A 17795-nucleotide genomic window follows, 5' to 3' on the forward strand; every position below is an offset into this window, starting at 1 on the left:
AGGGATATTTTGATAAGGTTTTGCCAGCAATGAGGGTTAATAGGAGGACAGTAGAGTCCTGTGCTTCAGCCTCCACAGGGAACTGCTGAACTTTACAGGCTTTAATTCAACAAGCAGCCCAGCTCCTGGTCACTACATGCCTTCCCCTCCCCAAGACCATCTTTCCCTTTTCTTTGCAGTGCAGAAGCCTGGAGCAAAAGCAGCCATCACTTAAAGCCCACGTTCTCAGCTGCCAGGCTCCTGGGAATAGAGAATTGTGCCGAGGAGAACACCATACCCTGCTGCCTGTTTTGCCTCAGCCGTGATCCCAACCCATGGCAGCTCTGGCCCTTCACTGCTCAGCTTCACTGAACACTCATGGGTCTGCCCCCTGCATCGTGTCCCCAGCAGAGATGTCTAAATGGGCTCCCAGCAAATCACTAAGGGGCTCCCAGCAAAGACATGGCCCAGGAAAAATGCTGCTTTCATTCCCAAGATGTAAAGCTGTGGGGCTGAATAAACTGAATTATCAGTGGTTGTGGAGTAAGCAGCCAACTCACCTGAGAATCAAGCTTTTCTTAGAGGAGCTCATCACACTCATGGCCCCCAAAACAAAGGCAGCTGGCCCCAGAGAGCCTTGTGAGCCCTCGCATTTGCCTTTCTGGTCTTTTCCTCACCCGTGGTTATTGCCACTGCTTCCCAGATTGCATTTGGATGTTTTGGAGTTGGCACATCGTCACATGGGTACTTCCATAAAGGCTGCCTTTTAGGAGAGACTTTTAGGCTGTTTATCCATGAAAAAAATGCTACCATTGCAGCCCAGGAGCTTCCCTCTCCCCGCATGTCCCAGGGGCCTGAAGGTGAAGGTGAATTCCTGTTTATTTCCTTAAGCAGATCTATTCATAGCCTTCAAAAGCTGCCAAGCCGCATCTGTCAGGCCCAAGAGGACTCGAAAGTGCATCTTAGGTAAACACCAGGAGCAAGGTGGGACTGCCCAGAGTTAGCGGTTCTCCCTTGGAAGCCTTATTGCATCCTCTGAAAGCCATAAGCACATCTCCAATGCAAGGTCTCGAACAAAAGTGAAGTCAGGCTCAGACAGCAGACTGTAGTTCAGGCACACAACATCCCCGTGTCCAGGATTAATAGACAACAGCCCACTGCAGCAGGGGAAGAGGCAGGGAGGTTCTTTGGATATCGGAGGTACTGGATCTGGATGTGCCCAGGTTGCGCGTGGGAGCTTCAGAGTGGATGAAGACCTGTCCCATCTGCTGGTGCCTGGTGTGACAGCTCCAGGGGACTCTGCCATAGGACACGGTGGGGATCTACAGCCAGAGGGGTTCTGTCTACCACTCACTCTGGGTGTAGCTGGGGACAGGCACAGGTGAGATGTTCGGACCTGATGCCCACAAGAGGCACCAATGGCAGTGTGGCAGTAGCTGCAGCACACATTGCTCCCTACTTGCACCACGGTTGACAAAGGTGATGGATTATTTCATCCCTGCTTCTCTGGGCTCAGTTTGGTTTCAGAGAGGACTGATAGGCTTCTGCCAAGCCTGCAGCCCCACATGCTCCCAAGTGAGTGAGGTGATCATTGCAGGGGTAGTCTGAAAGAAATGGGGGAAAGATCTCTTCCATGGGCACAGGAAATACCTTGGACCAGAGACACCAGGACAGTGTGAGAGCCCACGCACGGCATGGAAAGAACAAGCCATCCTACACCAAGTGTGTTCTGTGTCCTGGCTCCACAGCTTGACTCACCACAGAGCCATGCACAGCTGGATTTCACCCCCAGCCCCGCAGGCCTGTGGTGTACACTGAATATCCACAGTGATATTCACTGCTCCTTGTCCATCTGCTTCTGACAGAGCCAGGCCCCCATCTGCTTTCATTGCCCACTGAGCCACCTCACCCCCAGTCCATCTCAGAGCACATCCACGCACTGGAAGGGACCTTGGCTGCGTTTCAGTCTGTTCCATCTGAACCAGGCATAAGTCCTACTGCTGAGCCCAAGGAGAGAGTCCCGTCCCACTGGGAAGAAATCTTTGGCCCACGCAGGACAAACACAGCCACTGCTGGACAAGTTCCCAGGACAGTTTGGGTTGATCCTTCCCTGAGCAGCTGGTGCTTTCGGTGTCTATGCATGTGAGTCTAGAGAGCACAGGCTTTCTGCCTCTGCTCTGCTGCTGAAATGGAAAAAGCCAGAAACCCTCCTGCAGGACCTGCTGACACACTCCCAGATAGCAGGAGAGCTGCAACATTCCTCGGATAAGCAGATTCCAGTCTGCTCTGCACTTAGTCATCTCACTTGCCTTCTCCTCAGCTGGGTGCTGGGCTCCCACTCCAGCAGCCATTGCCTTTCCCCACACTGCCCTGAGCTCAGCCTCACACCCAGCGATGAAGACAGTAAATGATATTCCCACAGAGGTTCCAGGGCATCCTGTTTATTTATATGCGCTTTGGGTTCTTTGTTTTGCAGCAGCATCCACCAGCAATTAATGCAGAAACATCCTCTGCAGAAAAACTCATTAGAGAATCCCTCCCAGAGCTGAGAGGAGGAAAGACTTCTCACACCGACAGATTGGTGACTGGGAGACAGCAGGGTTATCGAGCCACACTTGTACCCCTTCACTGAGCTGCTTGCTCACATTTGTCTCCTTCTCTTACAGAATTGTTGCCCTTTTGGAGAGCACTGGGGTTTTCTCAACTGCTCCAGCCCAGATCTGCCCAACCTGGCTTAAAATGGGATGAAGAATCTTGGATTTTGAGCTGGGGTTAGCTGCAGTTCAAACCTCAGCCCTGCAAACCCCTTGACTCTGCTGTGAACTAAACTCCAGGCTCAATGGGTCCTGTCTTGTTTGCCATTTCTGTCAGCCTTTGTGTGGTTGCTTGACCTGGAAGTGAGTCCTGGGAGCCCTAGGGTGCATCAGTTGTGCCCAAATCACCCTCTGGCATGTGGTCGGAGCTGGACCTGTGAGGCCAGCAGCAATGGGAAGGCTCCTGGGGCTGATGGAGCCCTTGGGTGATCTCCTGCCCAGTGCTCCAGACAGCATAGGACAACCTTGTGAGCATGTGTGAGGTCCACTTTTCCTCCTGGCAGCCTCACACCAAAATCTCCTCTTTGACAACCCCACTAAGCCTTGTAAATGTGGAGAGGACTTCTCAGGACTTCCTCTGCAAGCTCTGAAGCTTCTTAAAGCTGCTGAGATTAAAGAGCCAGCCAGTTGCTCCGGGCTCATTTCCCTCTCTGTGCAATCCCCCTGCATCCCACTGCTGACAAGGCACACCTAGTGCTGGCACCGTGCCCCTCACAACATGCAGGACCTGGCTGTCCCCACCACGTACATGGAGGACCATGACGACCCTCACTCCCACCCCCCCTGGGCTCACGACCACGAGCTCGAGGGCCATTTCCAGATGTGGCTGCATCACTGCACAGGCTGCTTTTTGCTTTCACCCCAAGCCAGGGTTGAAGCCACCACATATATAAAGAAATCCCTGTTATAATTATCTTCCTGGTGCTGTCATTTGTCTAAGCTCTTAGAAGAGGGCTTAGCTCCGGGCTATGGTGAAGAGCACTGAGCAATTGCCACGTTGTCAGTTAGAAAAGACGTGGTTTCTTTTCTCTTCTTCCCCCCCCACCCCTAAAATTTTTTCCAGATGTCTTTTTGGCTCTTTTCCCTTCGGAGCAGTACCAGCAGCTGTGCAATTTCAATGTGAGCCGTGACTAATCCAGTGCAGAGAGCATTCAACGGGAGCACTCAGCTCCTCGGGGTGTGAATCGAGCAAATGAAACTTTGGCTTTAGGGATATGGGACCTCTGGAGCCAAACTGGGCCTATGGGTGGCACTGAGCTGCACGTGGGAGCTATGGACACCGGTCGTGGGAGAAGATGCTCCAGATTTCACAGATAGTTTGCTGTGCTAGAAGGACCCATGGGGTCTTAGACACAAAACTAGGCTCCACATGGACCAGGGAGGGTCGTGTTGGGTGTTCATGGATGTGCCTGTGAGTGATATCAATAACCACATACCAGCACTCAGGGGTGGCTTTTGAGTGGTGTGTAGCCAAGTAATGGGTGAAGAAGACTTTCTTCTCTTTTTCCAACAGAAGCTGCCTGATCACAGAGATCACCCATCTCGCTGGGGAGCGATGATGGTTCTCACAGCCACCTCCACTATCTTTCCCCTCCCCTTTCCCTCTCTGTTTTGTTTGGTTTTTGTTTCTTGCTGGCCATGTGGATATTTAGTCCAGAAAGAAACATCTGCTCCTTTCACAAGCAGCAGAAGAGCTGCAAGGCCGGAAGAGGGGTGACCTGATAAAATAATCACAGATCACAAAGTAACGAGAATCCTACAGAGCAAGGAGCCAGCACAGCCCAGCAGCTCATCACAGGCCAGTTCCTATGCTGACATCTACAGCCTCAGCAGCATCAGTGGGAAGAGACACTCAGATCAGTGTCTCAGCCCCTCTCAGTGTGCAATCATGAGGAATAAACCCAAACCCTAGGCAGCCAAGACAAAACATGATGTTGCATTTTGTTATGGTCTTGGGTTATCCTTCACACAGCATCCACAATCACACTGCTGGTGCCCAGATGACTTATCCTCAGTCCTGCAGGCTACACAAACCACCATCTTTCCAGCAGCCCCTGCAGCACAACCTTGATCCCCTGGATATGTGAGAGTTTGTGCTGCAAAGAGCTGGACTATGTGTAGTGACTACGGACAGCTCTGTATGTCATAGAGACACTATTCAAGGATGCCCAAATTCCAGCAAAGTGACAGCATCTCTTTTTGGCCACTGGTTTTACTTTGTAAGCAGCTCCATGGCCATGCTGGTGCGTAGAGGCATGCTGTCTGGTTCTGCCAGGGGAGCAGGTGAGCTTTAAATCCTCTTGGTCATGGTGAGATGCAAGGAGAGAGGAGTTGGGTTTTTCACTCTGGGCATAGAGAGGAACAGATGCAAAAAAACTCCAAACAGCTTTGATGTCTGGCTGCCTCTGGCTCAGTAACTCCAGCTGAGTTACGATCTGTGAGGTCAAAATAGTTTGTGATGTCCAAAGACACCATCGGATTCAACTGACCAGCAATTCTGGCTGTGGGTTTTGCTCAGTCAGTGCAGATCTGCTGGACAGTAGCCACAGCAGAGTCCAATCTGCTGAGGGTCACATCTGCCAGCCCAGCATTTCTCTGCTTAGTTGGAGCACATTTCAGACGTGTCATAACTCTCCACACTCTCTGGATCATTCTTTCCCCTCCCTTCCCGCAAGGCAGTCCCATATGGCAGCAGTGTTAAGACAAAAGATGGAAGAACAAGAAATCTTCTGCCTTTCTCTGCACCCCCCTGAGGACAGGAAACACCAGCTCCGGGACTGAACTACACTGTTGTGAAATGACAGCAGTTAACATGTTAACTGCAGTAGGCTAAGGTGCCAGGAGGTGCACAGACCAAGCAGAGATGGTATTCCTCCTTTCTCCCACCGTGCTCTTAATCCAGGAGAGCCAGAGAACTGACAAACTCATTGCAGCAGTGCAGGGAGCTGCTGTGACAATGACTCTGTGCAGAAGGTTGTGCCGGGGGGTGCCGCAAGAGACCCCCTTGATCTCCAGCCCTGCTTGATTTCTCTGGTCTACTCCTAGGACCCAAGCTGTGCCTCAGCCCTGGGTGGGACTGCCCACTGGGGAGAGAGGGAGAGGAAGAGCCCCGTTTGAAAAGATAGCGAGGAGGAGGAGGAGGAGGAGAGGCAGCAGGAAACCCAGCCCACCCTTTGGCTTCCTCCTGCCTCCTTCTAAAACCTGCAGACTCCTCCAGCCCATCCAAGCGCCTGAAGTTCCCTCAGCCCTGCTGCCGGACTGCGAGGTATGGCCCGAGAGCTCCGCGTTGGCCTTTGCTGTGCTCTTTCTCCCAGCATAGGGGTCCTGATCACCCCTCTCATGGGGGTCCCTGCTCCGGGAGCTGCTGTCCCAGCCCATGGGTTGCACCCGGGACTCGGCAGCGCGTTACTTGGGATGGGGATGTGGATGCTCCCCACCCCAAGCGCTGTATTCAGAGACCCCTCCTGCCCTTTTCTCTTTCTCCTCTTTGCAGCATCTCCACTCCTAAACTGAGGCTGTTGCTGTATTTCGCTGCCAGGTTACTAGCTTTAGCACTTGGATGGCATTTGTAAAGGTTTAACCTTCCCTAAGGTTTTTCTCTTTTCTCTCTTTTTCCCCTCTGGGTTCTCAGCTGTGGGGTATTTCCTTAGCAAGGTGTGCAAGACCAATATCTGTGCACATCAAACTGACCTGCAGAGCAAATCAGATCTAGTTACAGACCAGTCCAGAGGTACATTGGCAGGTGAAGTTTTACTCTCCGGAGTTATCGAGGGGTAGAACAAAAGAGCTTTCGACTTCATCTCAGCATTTTTATTCTTTTCAGTGCAGCCGCTCTTGTTTCTCCTAAAAAAACACCCCAAAAAAAGACACTCAACTTTTTGTTCCAAGCAGACTTTGAAACCCTTTCAAGTCCTGCTTCCCTGGTTTGTTTAACTCCAGCTGATCGCCTGTTAGAGAGATGGAGGCTGCAGGAGAGGAGGAACAAAGCTCTCTTGGGATTTCTTTTTAGGTTTTAAGAACTTGGGCTCAGTCAGGCACGATTTTAGGTACACGCAGAAGGAGTTAAAAGCTTGTTGCCTTTAAAGGCAGCTGCTGTCCTTGCCGTCCAGTGACATGCGTGGCAGGCTAACTCTGCTCTTTGTGTCCCTCCTCTGCTGCATTCAGCCCAGAGAAGGAAACTTCACAGGACGGGGGCTAAATTCGCACCCAAACCCAAAGTCAGCTGTCTGGGGGCACCGGGAGGGTTGCCAGCGATCTGAACCCTCAGTCACCACCAATTTCAAACGGCCCCAAACCTCTGCAAAGCGGCAAAAGTAAATCACAGCCGTTTGTTAGGCTTGAACGGGCGAGTCTGAAGTGGACATAAAAGGCTGTTGCGCCCTGCACAGCAGCTAAAGCCAAGCCATTGTCTGCCACATAGGCAGGAGCAGGGATGCGGGCGGTGTCGGGAGGGGGAAGAGGAGAAATAAACTCTTCAGGGTTTTTTTTCTTTTCAAGCCCCTCCTTCCACAACTCTGCTCTTCCATGACTCAGCCCCAGAGGAATGTCGGCTCCCATGGAAACCCTTTCTGGGTCCTCTGGTCGGAGGGATGTCGGGGCTGCTATCGCTGGGAGAGCGCAGGGAATGCTTTGAAGAGGGTTTGCGTTTCGGAGATATTCAGTGAACAGTTTCTTCTCTCCCTGCTTTGTGGAGCTGTGTGAGACCAGCTCGCTGTGTCCCCCGGGAGCCAGGGGGACCGCTTGCACTGGCACAGAAGTATCCCGGCTGCTTTCGGCACTGCCCCGCATCCAGACCAAGCAAAAGAGCTCAGTCAGGACAGGAAAATGCTCTGTCACCTGTTTTCCCTACTGAGGTGTGCAAAGGGCTCACTGGTGCACCTCTGCTTGCAGCCCAGGTCCCATCCATGCTCTTTTCTTGGTACTAATGTGATTGTTTTCCACTATGGATGCAATTTGCCAGCAGGACAAACTGTGACAGCATCAAGCCAGCACATAACACCAGTGGTGTATGAGCTCTTGCCCTTATAAAAATAACCCTGTAAGTTCTAGAGCATTTATAAGCACAGAGCTGCTCAACCATTTGCAAGGGGAATGGGTTAACAGTGTTGTGGTGTAGATGTGTCTCTAGTGACTCTGCGTGGACGGACGTGGTACGTAGATTATTTTCCCCTGTGTTTTACTCAGAGTGTGTAAGTGTGTGCATGAGTTAAAGGGAGTTTTACTCCCATCTAAACTTAGCCTGGCTTTCTGAGCCTGCATGCTGCATGCCAGGGCACTGAGTAGCAGCCAGGCTGGTTTCTGTCCTCTGCTCCTGCCCTGCTCCTCTGGGTCCCAGTGGGTGAGCCAGCACCCCCAGCAGCACACCCTGACACACAGGGACCTGTTCAACAGGGAGCTTTATGGGGACTCACACAAACAACTCTGACTTCAAATTGAATTTCAGCCCTTGCCTAGTCTCTTGGTCCCCCATCCACACCTTGAAAGCTACAGCCCATTGTGGGGTTTGTAGCGGAAGCTTTCTCATAGGCTGGTGCTACCTTTACATTCAGCTGGAGGTGCTGGGGCATGTCAGACCCTGCAGAGCCTTGGAAGAGCAATGAGCAGATGGAGGGTGGGTGCAGGGGAACCCTGCTGCTCAGCCTGGCTGCCTCCTGCATGGCCAGGCTGGGTGCTGGTGGGGAGGTGAGACATAAGGAGGGGTTTTTACCTATGCCTGCTTCTCACTGCTGGTGATGGGATGTAGTAGCAGGGCCCTTCTCTTGGAACATGGAGGCATCTGAGGTTATCCCAGTGGCCTCGGGGAGGAGCTGTCAAAGTGGCCAGGCAGAGACTCCTCCCCACGCAAACGTGGCATCCCAAAGGGCTTATGCAACCCTGGCCATGGCCAGTGCCACATGGGCCATGCTCCACCACCCACAGAGCCTCCTCCAGAGGCTGCACCCCTGGTCCTTGTTCTCCTCCAGACCACAAAAGGCCCCAGGATAGGTGGGAGGAGAAAAGAGGGACTCATAGAACCCAGTGCACAAACTCCTCCATGCACCACTCCGGGGTGTTTTCTCCAACAGGAGAAACCTATGATGTTGCTACAGGATTGGGGTGAGGGTGGTAAACAGCTTGCCAGATTAGCCTGCTTTGAACTTATGGAGGTGCTGAGGATCAGCCTCAGAGCTCCCTGTTCCCTGCGGCTCTCTTGTTAGGGACATGTCTGCAAAGTGCAATGAGCAGCCAGCACTGAGGGACAGCCTGGACCCTGCTAGAAAGGTGAACTTTCTAACTAGAGAGGGGTTTATGGGAGCCACAGGACCCCATTTACACAGTGACTATGAGCTGAAGTCCCCACTTAGGATGCATGTGAGATCAAGCATTAGAAAGGCTGCAGGCCATGGGTGCCAGGCTCTCCTCTCCCTCATCAGCAGTCAGGAGGGCAGGCCTGAGGTGACCTCGGAGGCTTCTCTTTTTTATATTCAACATCCCTCTCTGTCCCTGCATCATCCTGGTTTCCAGCATCTTACAAAGTGCTGGATTCTGTTGATTCCTTTGCGATACAGAAGGGTGTAAGTCCCAGCTTGCTCAAATCTCACTGGAATACCCCTCAAGCTGCTCTGGCTGGGGGCTGGATGCTGAGCTCATGGTATGGCCCAGCTGCCAGCTCCAGAGAGCATCCTCCTGGGCAGCAGGATCACAGTAGGTCTATACACAGACTGGCACCATGGGCCAGGTTCTTCTGCAGCACAGCTCTGTGCACAGGGCTCCTGAGCTGTTATTTCAGGACTTTGGCCACCAGACACTGAGGAATGCCCATGCCTTTGCAGAAGAGCCAGGGGCTCACAGACGCTGCAATGTGCTCTGTGCACGGGCTCTGCCTCCAGAAGGATGTTGTTTTTCAAACAAACTTGTTTTCCCATCTCTGGTGCGAGACAGCTCTGCAGAGCGTGTTTGCTCAGACTCTTTCGTGCTCCTTCTTCCTCCAAACACAACACTGGCAGCTCCTACTGTCTGCTGGCTCCTAGCAAGTATGTAATTCCCTGACCCCAACCTACAGCATGCCCAGACTTTGAAATTCAAAGGTTCTGGGGGGGCCTGAGGAAATGATCTGGAATGGCCTTGGTCTGGAGTTGGGTCCTTCTTAAAGCCAGCTTCCACATGTACATCTCCTCAACGCTGGGCACTGCCATGTTTCTGCCCAAAAAGCATCACTGAACCGCAGAGCATCTTCCAAAGCAAACAAACCCCTTGGGAGAAGCCCAAGAGAAGCCTTTGTAAGCCAGGAGATGGCAGCAAAGGAGGAGATGGCCAGGTTCACTGGTACTTTTCCACCTCCCCACCACAAACCACCCCTCCCGAAGTGAAGAACCAGTGATCTCTCCTGTCAAATGCTGGAAGAGCTCTCAGCAGCCTCCAGAGTAAATAAAGGCAAGGGGAAGGGACAGCATGTACCAAGTGGGAGAGGAGGGAGCTGCTCAGCTGCAGCCCCTCTCCCCGCAGGTTTTCCATCCCACTGCAGCAGCTATTCCCAACAGTTCCAGCATCCCTTGGGAAACTGCCCTCTGTGCCCTGATACCCACTTTGCATGGGCAGCCTGCCGGGGCAGGGTGAGGCACTGAGGTTGGGAGGAGATTTCAGCCTCTGTGTGGCCAAACCTTGCTAAATTAGGAAGCAGAGCTCAGCCTGGCTGGTGCCCTGGCAGCACAGCATTGGCATGGTTTTATACGCAGAGAGCTGCTGTGCATGGGGAGGATGGAAAAGGATTCACTGACAAATCAGATATCCATCCATGCTCAGTGAGAGAGAAGATGACACCTTACCATAGAATGGTCTGGTTTGGAAGGGACCTTCAAAGCTCGTCCAGTCCAACCCCCTGCAATGAGCAAGGACACCTTCAACTAGACCAGGTTGCCCAGAACCACATCCAGCCACGCAGGTGGAGAGGAGGAGGGCGAGCGGAAGGGAGGCAGCGGAAGCAGCCTTGGCATGGGGACAAGTGCCCTCGCTGTCAGGAGACAAACCAGGGGTGTTTGGCTCTCCCGGCGGGCGGAAGGGAGAGGGCAGCCCTAGCTGTCAGGAGCCGATGCCGCTGGCATATTAAGCTGCCATCTGAGCTCCTCTCTGCACTCACATAGAGGGGCTCAATCCTGCCAAACAGGAACTGGGAGGGGGACAAGGACAGGGTGATTTCACCAGCTGCATTCTCCTTTTGGCTTGTATTGCAGCCAGTGTTAGCTGGGCTGTCTGGGTCTTTCATCCTACACAGTCCCTGCAACAGCCTAGATTAGGAGGGTGCAGAGGGATCACCCTCCTCGAGCTCAAATCACAGCATCCCAGACTGGTTTGGGTTGGAAGGGACCTTAAAGCTTATCCAGTTCCAACCCCTGCCATGGGCAGGGACACCTTCCAGTAGAGCAGCTTGCTCTAAACCCAGTCCAACCTGGCCTTGAACACTGCCAGGGATGGGGCATATTGCAGCAGGACACAACCCCAAAGCATCCTGGATCTCTCAAACCCAGCTGGGGGACCCTCAGGTCTGAGTAGGAAAGGAAAAAGTATAGTAAAAACCCCAGCATCTGGGGGTGCTGGGGAAGGGAGACTGGTCCCTGATACCCCTACAAATGTCTTGGGGAATCCCATGTGGGAAGGGGATTTATAAAGGAATTCTCAAGTGCCTCATCTCACTGACTCTTTGCTATCTCTTTCCTTCCTCCACTTTCATGTTTCATCTGATTGACAAACGAAATGGTAGAGTTTCATTGCTTGTACCTGGGGCTCATATCGGGGCCTTTTAACATTAAAAATTGAGGGTTGGGTCCACAAAACTTGGCTCCTTTCCTGTGAGGAAAAGGGGAACTGCCATTTTGACTGCAATTTTTGTAAAGGCATCCAGGAAAGCAACAGAAATCTAAACCCCTGCGGTCCCATTTTGCAAAATCAAAAGAATTTGTGTTGGAAACATGATTTAGCTTAAGGTTTTGGCTAGAAAAGCCAGCATGTGGGTCTGTAATATTGAACAGATGAGGCAGAAACGAGAGAACACCCTTTTCTAAGTGCCTGACTGCCAGCCGTGAGCTCGGCCTGCAGCCCAGCGGCACATAGTGGCCTCCTTCCTCATCCCTCCTTTTCCTCTCCTTTATTCAGGGTCTGCTGAAAGATGAGGGCCTGGATCTTTTTCCTTCTCTGCCTGGCAGGCAAAGCCCTGGCAGCTCCGGTAAGTAGAAGGGACAAAGGAGCCTCTTGCTGTCACGGTTGTCCATCTGATGTATTTGATGGGGATTTTCTTCTATAAGGAATAAAATCCTGAGGGATGGAGGGCAATAGGGGGAGAGGAAACCCAGTGGGTCATCCCCCCCCACCCAGACTCCATCTCATGGCCCCTTTCCCCTACAGCAGGAGGCTCTGCCCGATGAGACAGAGGTCATTGAAGATCCCACCACAGAGGTAGGTGACTCTGCTCCTCCTCATCCCATCCCACCCACCGCTCTGGGGAGAGCATCTCCACAGCGTGAGGGAGCAGGGGCAATGGGGGGGATGCTCTGCCCCTAGGATCTGGTACTGAGCTCTTTGTGCACTCCCAGCAGAAACAATGACCTCTTTTGCAGGAGCCTGTGGGGGCCAACCCCGTCCAGGTGGAGGTGGGAGAGTTTGAGGAACCCACAGAGGATGTAGAGGAGATTGTCGCAGAGAGTAAGTTGCTCTTCCCCTGCCCTCCAGCAGGCAAAGACATTGTCCCTTCCCTGGGGAAGAGTGGGGGAGCTTCAGCCACCCCTAACAGTAAGGAACTTCTTTGGGAAGGGTAAAGCGCAAGGACAATGCCAACCTAGATGCACATTTAAAGCAAGAGAGGTATTCTCTGCAGCATTGCTATTGTGTTGTGTGACTACAGAAGGGAGCCCATGGTTAACCCAAGGGCTAACAAGGACTTCTGGAAACCTTCACACCTTCCCAGTGCAAGAAGAGATGCTCAGGGCTCTCCCTGGTGAAGTTTCTGTCTTCCCTCTGTGCTGAGGTACCCTGGGCAGCTCATGGGAGGTGATGGGGCAGGCTCTGACTTTGCTCCCTGCCCTCTCGCAGATCCCTGCCAGAACCACCACTGCAAGCATGGCAAGGTGTGCGAGGTGGATGACAACAACTCACCCATGTGTGTGTGCCAGGACCCCTCCAGCTGCCCAGCCACCGCTGGTGTCTTCGAGAAGGTGAGGACAGAAGCTGCTTGATGGACCAGAGCAGGGAAAGACCCTACATGGGACATCCCCACAGATGGGGGAGACAAGTCAGGGTGACAGGTACCCATCTGACCTGAGTCAGTGGTGACCAAGAGCCATTGCTCACCCCAGGAAATAAGTTAAACATCTCATCTGGAGGCTGTCCCTGCTGACTCCCCAGCAAGGCTGGGCTTTGCTGCCTCTCACACAGCATCTCCCCATCCTGTGCAGGTCTGTGGCACTGACAACAAGACCTATGACTCCTCCTGCCATTTCTTTGCCACCAAGTGCACCTTGGAGGGAACCAAGAAGGGACACAAACTGCACCTGGACTACATTGGGCCTTGCAAATGTAAGTGGAGCCATTCCCTTAGACAAGGGGACCCCTAACCTGAGCACAGCCCTCTTGCCCATGGGCTGAGGGAGAGCAAAGGTCCAGGTAGGCTCAGGGATGAGGTGGGAGGGCCCTGGGGCTGCATGTCCAGACACTGCACTGAGCATCCCGTATGGTTTCCAGTCATCCCTGCCTGCCTGGACACAGAGCTGACCGAGTTCCCCCTGCGCATGCGGGACTGGCTCAAGAACGTGCTGATCACCCTGTACGAGCGCGATGAGGACAACAACCTGCTGACCGAGAAGCAGAAGCTTAAGGTGAGGGACTGGGGAGGGAACCTGGGAGCTCACCCCACCAATGGAGCCCAGCACACATGGGAACCCATCAGAATGAGCTGGGGGCACCTCCTAAGGTTCCCCTTGCACCCCATTCCCCTTCTGACAAGGTCTCCCTGGCCTCTCCTATGATAGGTAAAGAAGATCCACGAGAATGAGAAGCGCCTGGAGGCTGGAGACCACACCGTGGAGCTGCTGGCCCGTGACTTCGAGAAGAACTACAACATGTACATCTTCCCCGTGCACTGGCAGTTCGGGCAGCTGGACCAGCACCCCATTGATGGGTGAGTGCCAGCAGAGCAGGATGGGGACCCTTTCCTGCCTAAGGACCAGGGTGATTTGGTGGCAGAAGGGGTCGAGGCAAGGTGGAGATGTGACACTAGCTGGATTGTTGCAGAGGCACAGGCAAAGGCATAACGCATGGAGTAGGGGCTGGGGCAAACCAGGCTGGAGTAGAGGCAGTTTTACCTTCATTTCTGCAGAAAGAGAGGCCTCCCCCTGCCCCAGCTGCTCCCATCTCCTTTGGGTGTGGAGTTTCTGCCTTCTCAGATTTACTGTCCTGTGATAGTTCCCTAAAATATCTTAGTCCAAAGGCCCTGGGATAACTTCAGCAGCTGAAAGAGCAGCTGTTGGCATAGCTGGAAGCTGGAGATGGGCATGAGAGTGATCACGCACCCAGATCCAAGGGGTAGAGGTGAGGGGGGACCATCAGCTGCTGGCTGTTTTGTGACTAGCACAGTGGGTTGCAAAAGCAAACACCAGTCCTTGACCTTCATGACACCCAGTGGCTGATACTGGGAGGGCCCTGGGACAGTGGTCAAACCAGGCAGAGATCTGGGACCAGCATCTTGCCCTGTGCTGGCCCCTGCACATGCCAGAGCATCTCCATTCCTATTGGGAGGGCAGCTGGTGCTGGCAGGCAATGCACTGACCATGCGGTCACCTTGCAGGTACCTGTCCCACACCGAGCTTGCCCCTCTCCGTGCTCCCCTCATCCCCATGGAGCACTGCACCACTCGCTTCTTCGAGGCTTGCGACCTGGACAACGACAAGTACATTGCCCTGGAGGAGTGGGCCAGCTGCTTCGGCATTAAGGAGCGTAAGTACTGAACTGGGAAGGAATGGGGATGGAAAGGACATGGAAAAGCACCCCCAAAAGCCCACACAAAGCAATGAATTACAGCTGGTCCTGGGGAGGGAAAAGCAGTGGAGAGCAGGGAGCAGGGATCCCAGCAATGGGACTTTGTCAGTATCCACCTCCTAACCTTGTCTCTCTTTTCCTTCCACAGAGGACATTGACAAGGATCTTGTGATCTAAACCCCCAGCTTCCTTCTCTGCTGCCAACTTTGTCTCATTTTAACCTTCCCACTTCCTTTGGTTTTTAAACCGCTTTTGTTTTGTTTTGTTTTTCCCTGGGAACAAGGTGCTAATATAGACCTAAACATACGTAGGAATGGTGCTAAGAGAAATAACAGCCCTCATTCATAGCCTAATCTATTACCACTAGATTACTCACTCGGCTGTTTCCACAAGCTTCCACCAGCTCTTTCTCTCTGACGTGTCTTTACCATTGACTGACCCTGTTCCTGTCCTAAATATCCTCTCTGTCTCAGTATCCGCTCTCAGATCGACTTCTCTTAACATCTTACTAACAGCACGTTCTTGGACACGTCCACATTAGACGCAAAGACCTCTCAGCTGATTCACAGCCCGATATTGACCACCAGCAAGGGAAGGCAGAGCAAGGGAAGGCAGAGGATGTAGAAGGATTGGGCTTTTCGAGCAGAGCAGCTGTGGGTGACACTGTGGTCACCCAGCTCGTGGTAGGGGGATGGAGAGGGATGAGAAAGATACAGAGCAGTAGGATTTTGTTTTCCCCCTTCCCCCCCCCCCCCCCCCCCATTCCCAGGGCTTGAATTGAACAATCATTGGGCACAAAAAGAAGGGCTAATCAAATGGATAGGAAAGCGCACAAAATTTAGAACCAATAAGATGAAATGCATCCCACCCTGTAAAATACCCTCCACCAATAAAGGTTTGAAAGTGCTATGTGCTTTACCATTACTCGATGACCATACTGCTGTTGTGTTTCCTGTGCTGCAAAGGGCGAGCGGGTGCAGCCGCCTGTTCCCCTGGTGTGCGTGGGGCTGACCTTGCTGTTGCTGAGATAAAGCTCTGGGCTCTCCCCAAATCACAGTGCCCCTGAGCACTTCCCACCTCTGCCTTGGTTGTGCTTAAATTCCAGCCCTGCTGTCCCAGGGAAGCTGTGTCAGTCTTGGAAGGGACATTTCTGCATAGAGAGAGTTGTGCTTGCCACGTGCTCGAGGGAAAGGCTGTGATTTATTTTTCCTGTTGTGGATTTCGGGGTTTAAGGGATGGGTGGGAGGAAAGGGGGAAGATATTGAGGTATTTGGATTTTGCTTTATAGAGAGTGTCCTGACAGGAGCGAAGGGATGGTTATGTCTCGCAGGCTGAGAACTCCTTTTTTTACCTCTGAATGTTCCCTGTGCCTTATATTATTAAATTCCTGCCACAGTGTGAGCAACCTGATGAGCCTCTGTAATAAAAAATACTGATTTGAAACACTGACAATAAATGAGCTTGCAATGTTCCTCTGTTTTGTCTCATCCCAACAAGGGGGATTGCACATGCATCACCAACCTTGTGCATGTGTTCAAGTTTGATAGAACTATCCTACCCACAGGGAAGAGTCAGTCAGGGTGAGATGAGGTGCTCCTGCCAGTCACAGCCCATCACCTCACTGTAAATGGGTTCCTTGGGGTATATCAGATGAGTAATGCATAGGCAGATGGAGGCAGACAGGGTCGCTGCAGCAGCGAGCACAGACACTCACATGGATCTAAGGCCCTTGCTTTAATGAGCAATAAAATCCCTGGAAAAGGTGAAAAGGCACAACAGTAGGAAAATAAACACCACCACTTGCATGGGCTAAAGATACCCACATTGCAAGGCTCTGGTTAAGCTGTGAGGTCCCCTGCTAACAGCCCCTGGCTGGATGTGCTGTGCTCCAGGCAGAGCTGTAGGTCAGGTCCTGCTCATGGTCTCTCCTGGCCGCAGAGCCCTGAGCAGGTCCCACTGGGGATGGTCACTGTGCCGCTGCTGTGCCAAAGCTGTTTGAACCCAGTGGGAAAGCTGATGCCCAGAGAGGCCAAACAAAGGTTTCCCCCCCTGCCTTGAACCCCAGGGGTCATTCCATGCAGCCACACTGCTTCCCAGAGGAGCCATTAACCAGAGAGGGGTTTCTCATTGGAGATGCAGCGGATGCCACCTTGGAAGGCGGAGAGGGGGAATTTGGGCAGGAAAAGCACAGGAAGGCAGGCAGGACTGAAGGAGATCGGCTGCCCTCTGTGAACCTGCTTTCCAGTCGCTCCCTCTCAGCCAGAAACTCCCACTCATGCTCCTGGGCCAAGACACAGCCGCATTCCTGCCAGCTCCAGCCCTCCCCGCCAGCACTGCCGGACAGCAAGGGAAGGCTCTGCAGCCCTCCTCCCCTCTGCCTTCCCCTCTTGGGCAGGAATCGGCTCTAAACCAGAGCAGGCTCCACCAGGAGAGCCAGTTATCATGGCTCAGGAAGGCAATGGGATCCATCTCTATGTCCATGTCCCATCCCAGGGGATGATGCTCATGTCCAACAGCCTGGCAGAGCCCAAAGGACCCCCAACTCAGTGCTACTACAGGTGCAGCTATCCTGGCTTTAACTCATCATGCTCATCCTGAGCATCAAAGTGAGCTCAGGAGGTTGCAGCTGGGCCTTCCTTAACCCTTCAAAGGTCACAGCCTGAAGTCTCAAGTTGCTGGAATTTCACTGCCTTGGGGCTAATGCCATACATGGGGTTACGTCAGGACTTGAGGAATAAGCTGGCCTTTTTAAGCTTTCAGACCTAGACGGTCAGCAAGGGTGGAACAGAACAGCCTTTCCCTGTTAACAGCTGAAATCGAGCTTTCCACTGCCTGCACAGCGCCTGTACTTTCCAAGTGGAAATTCTCCTTGTGGTTAGTGCTGACTGAGGACACAGTTTGCAAACTTGAAAACCAGAGAGAAAAATAACAGAGATTGGGGTCCAAAACCAGCCCGACACAAGCACAACCTGACCCGAGTGCTACAGTACATGTGCAGACAGACGTGGTTAATTTTGCTGTAGTTACTCAGGACAGCACAAGGCAGCAGCTCACTGAGCATTGCCCTGCATCCAAGAGAGAAAAGATGGGAAGGACAAAGATTTGTGTAGGGATTAGTATTTTCCTGTCTGTTTTCCTGACCCTGACTTTTACAAAAGAAACAAATTATGGCATAAATGCTGTATTAAGGTTTCTGGCTTAAATATTTATGCAGGGGAT

General features: G+C 52.7%; 1 protein-coding gene across 1 annotated transcript; it reads left to right on the top strand.

Moving 5' to 3' along the window:
- Nucleotides 1-5715: 5715 nt before the first annotated feature.
- SPARC (secreted protein acidic and cysteine rich) lies at nt 5716-16047 on the top strand. Its single transcript, XM_065690606.1, has 10 exons — nt 5716-5838; nt 11703-11772; nt 11952-12002; nt 12164-12248; nt 12636-12757; nt 12998-13118; nt 13284-13417; nt 13571-13719; nt 14386-14534; nt 14725-16047. Exons 2-10 carry the CDS (start codon nt 11716-11718, stop codon nt 14751-14753), a joined length of 897 nt encoding a protein of 298 aa, XP_065546678.1. The 5' UTR covers nt 5716-5838; nt 11703-11715; the 3' UTR covers nt 14754-16047.
- Nucleotides 16048-17795: the final 1748 nt, after the last annotated feature.

The sequence above is a fragment of the Lathamus discolor genome, chromosome 10, assembly GCF_037157495.1.
Source record: "Lathamus discolor isolate bLatDis1 chromosome 10, bLatDis1.hap1, whole genome shotgun sequence".
Classification (NCBI taxonomy): domain Eukaryota; kingdom Metazoa; phylum Chordata; class Aves; order Psittaciformes; family Psittacidae; genus Lathamus; species Lathamus discolor.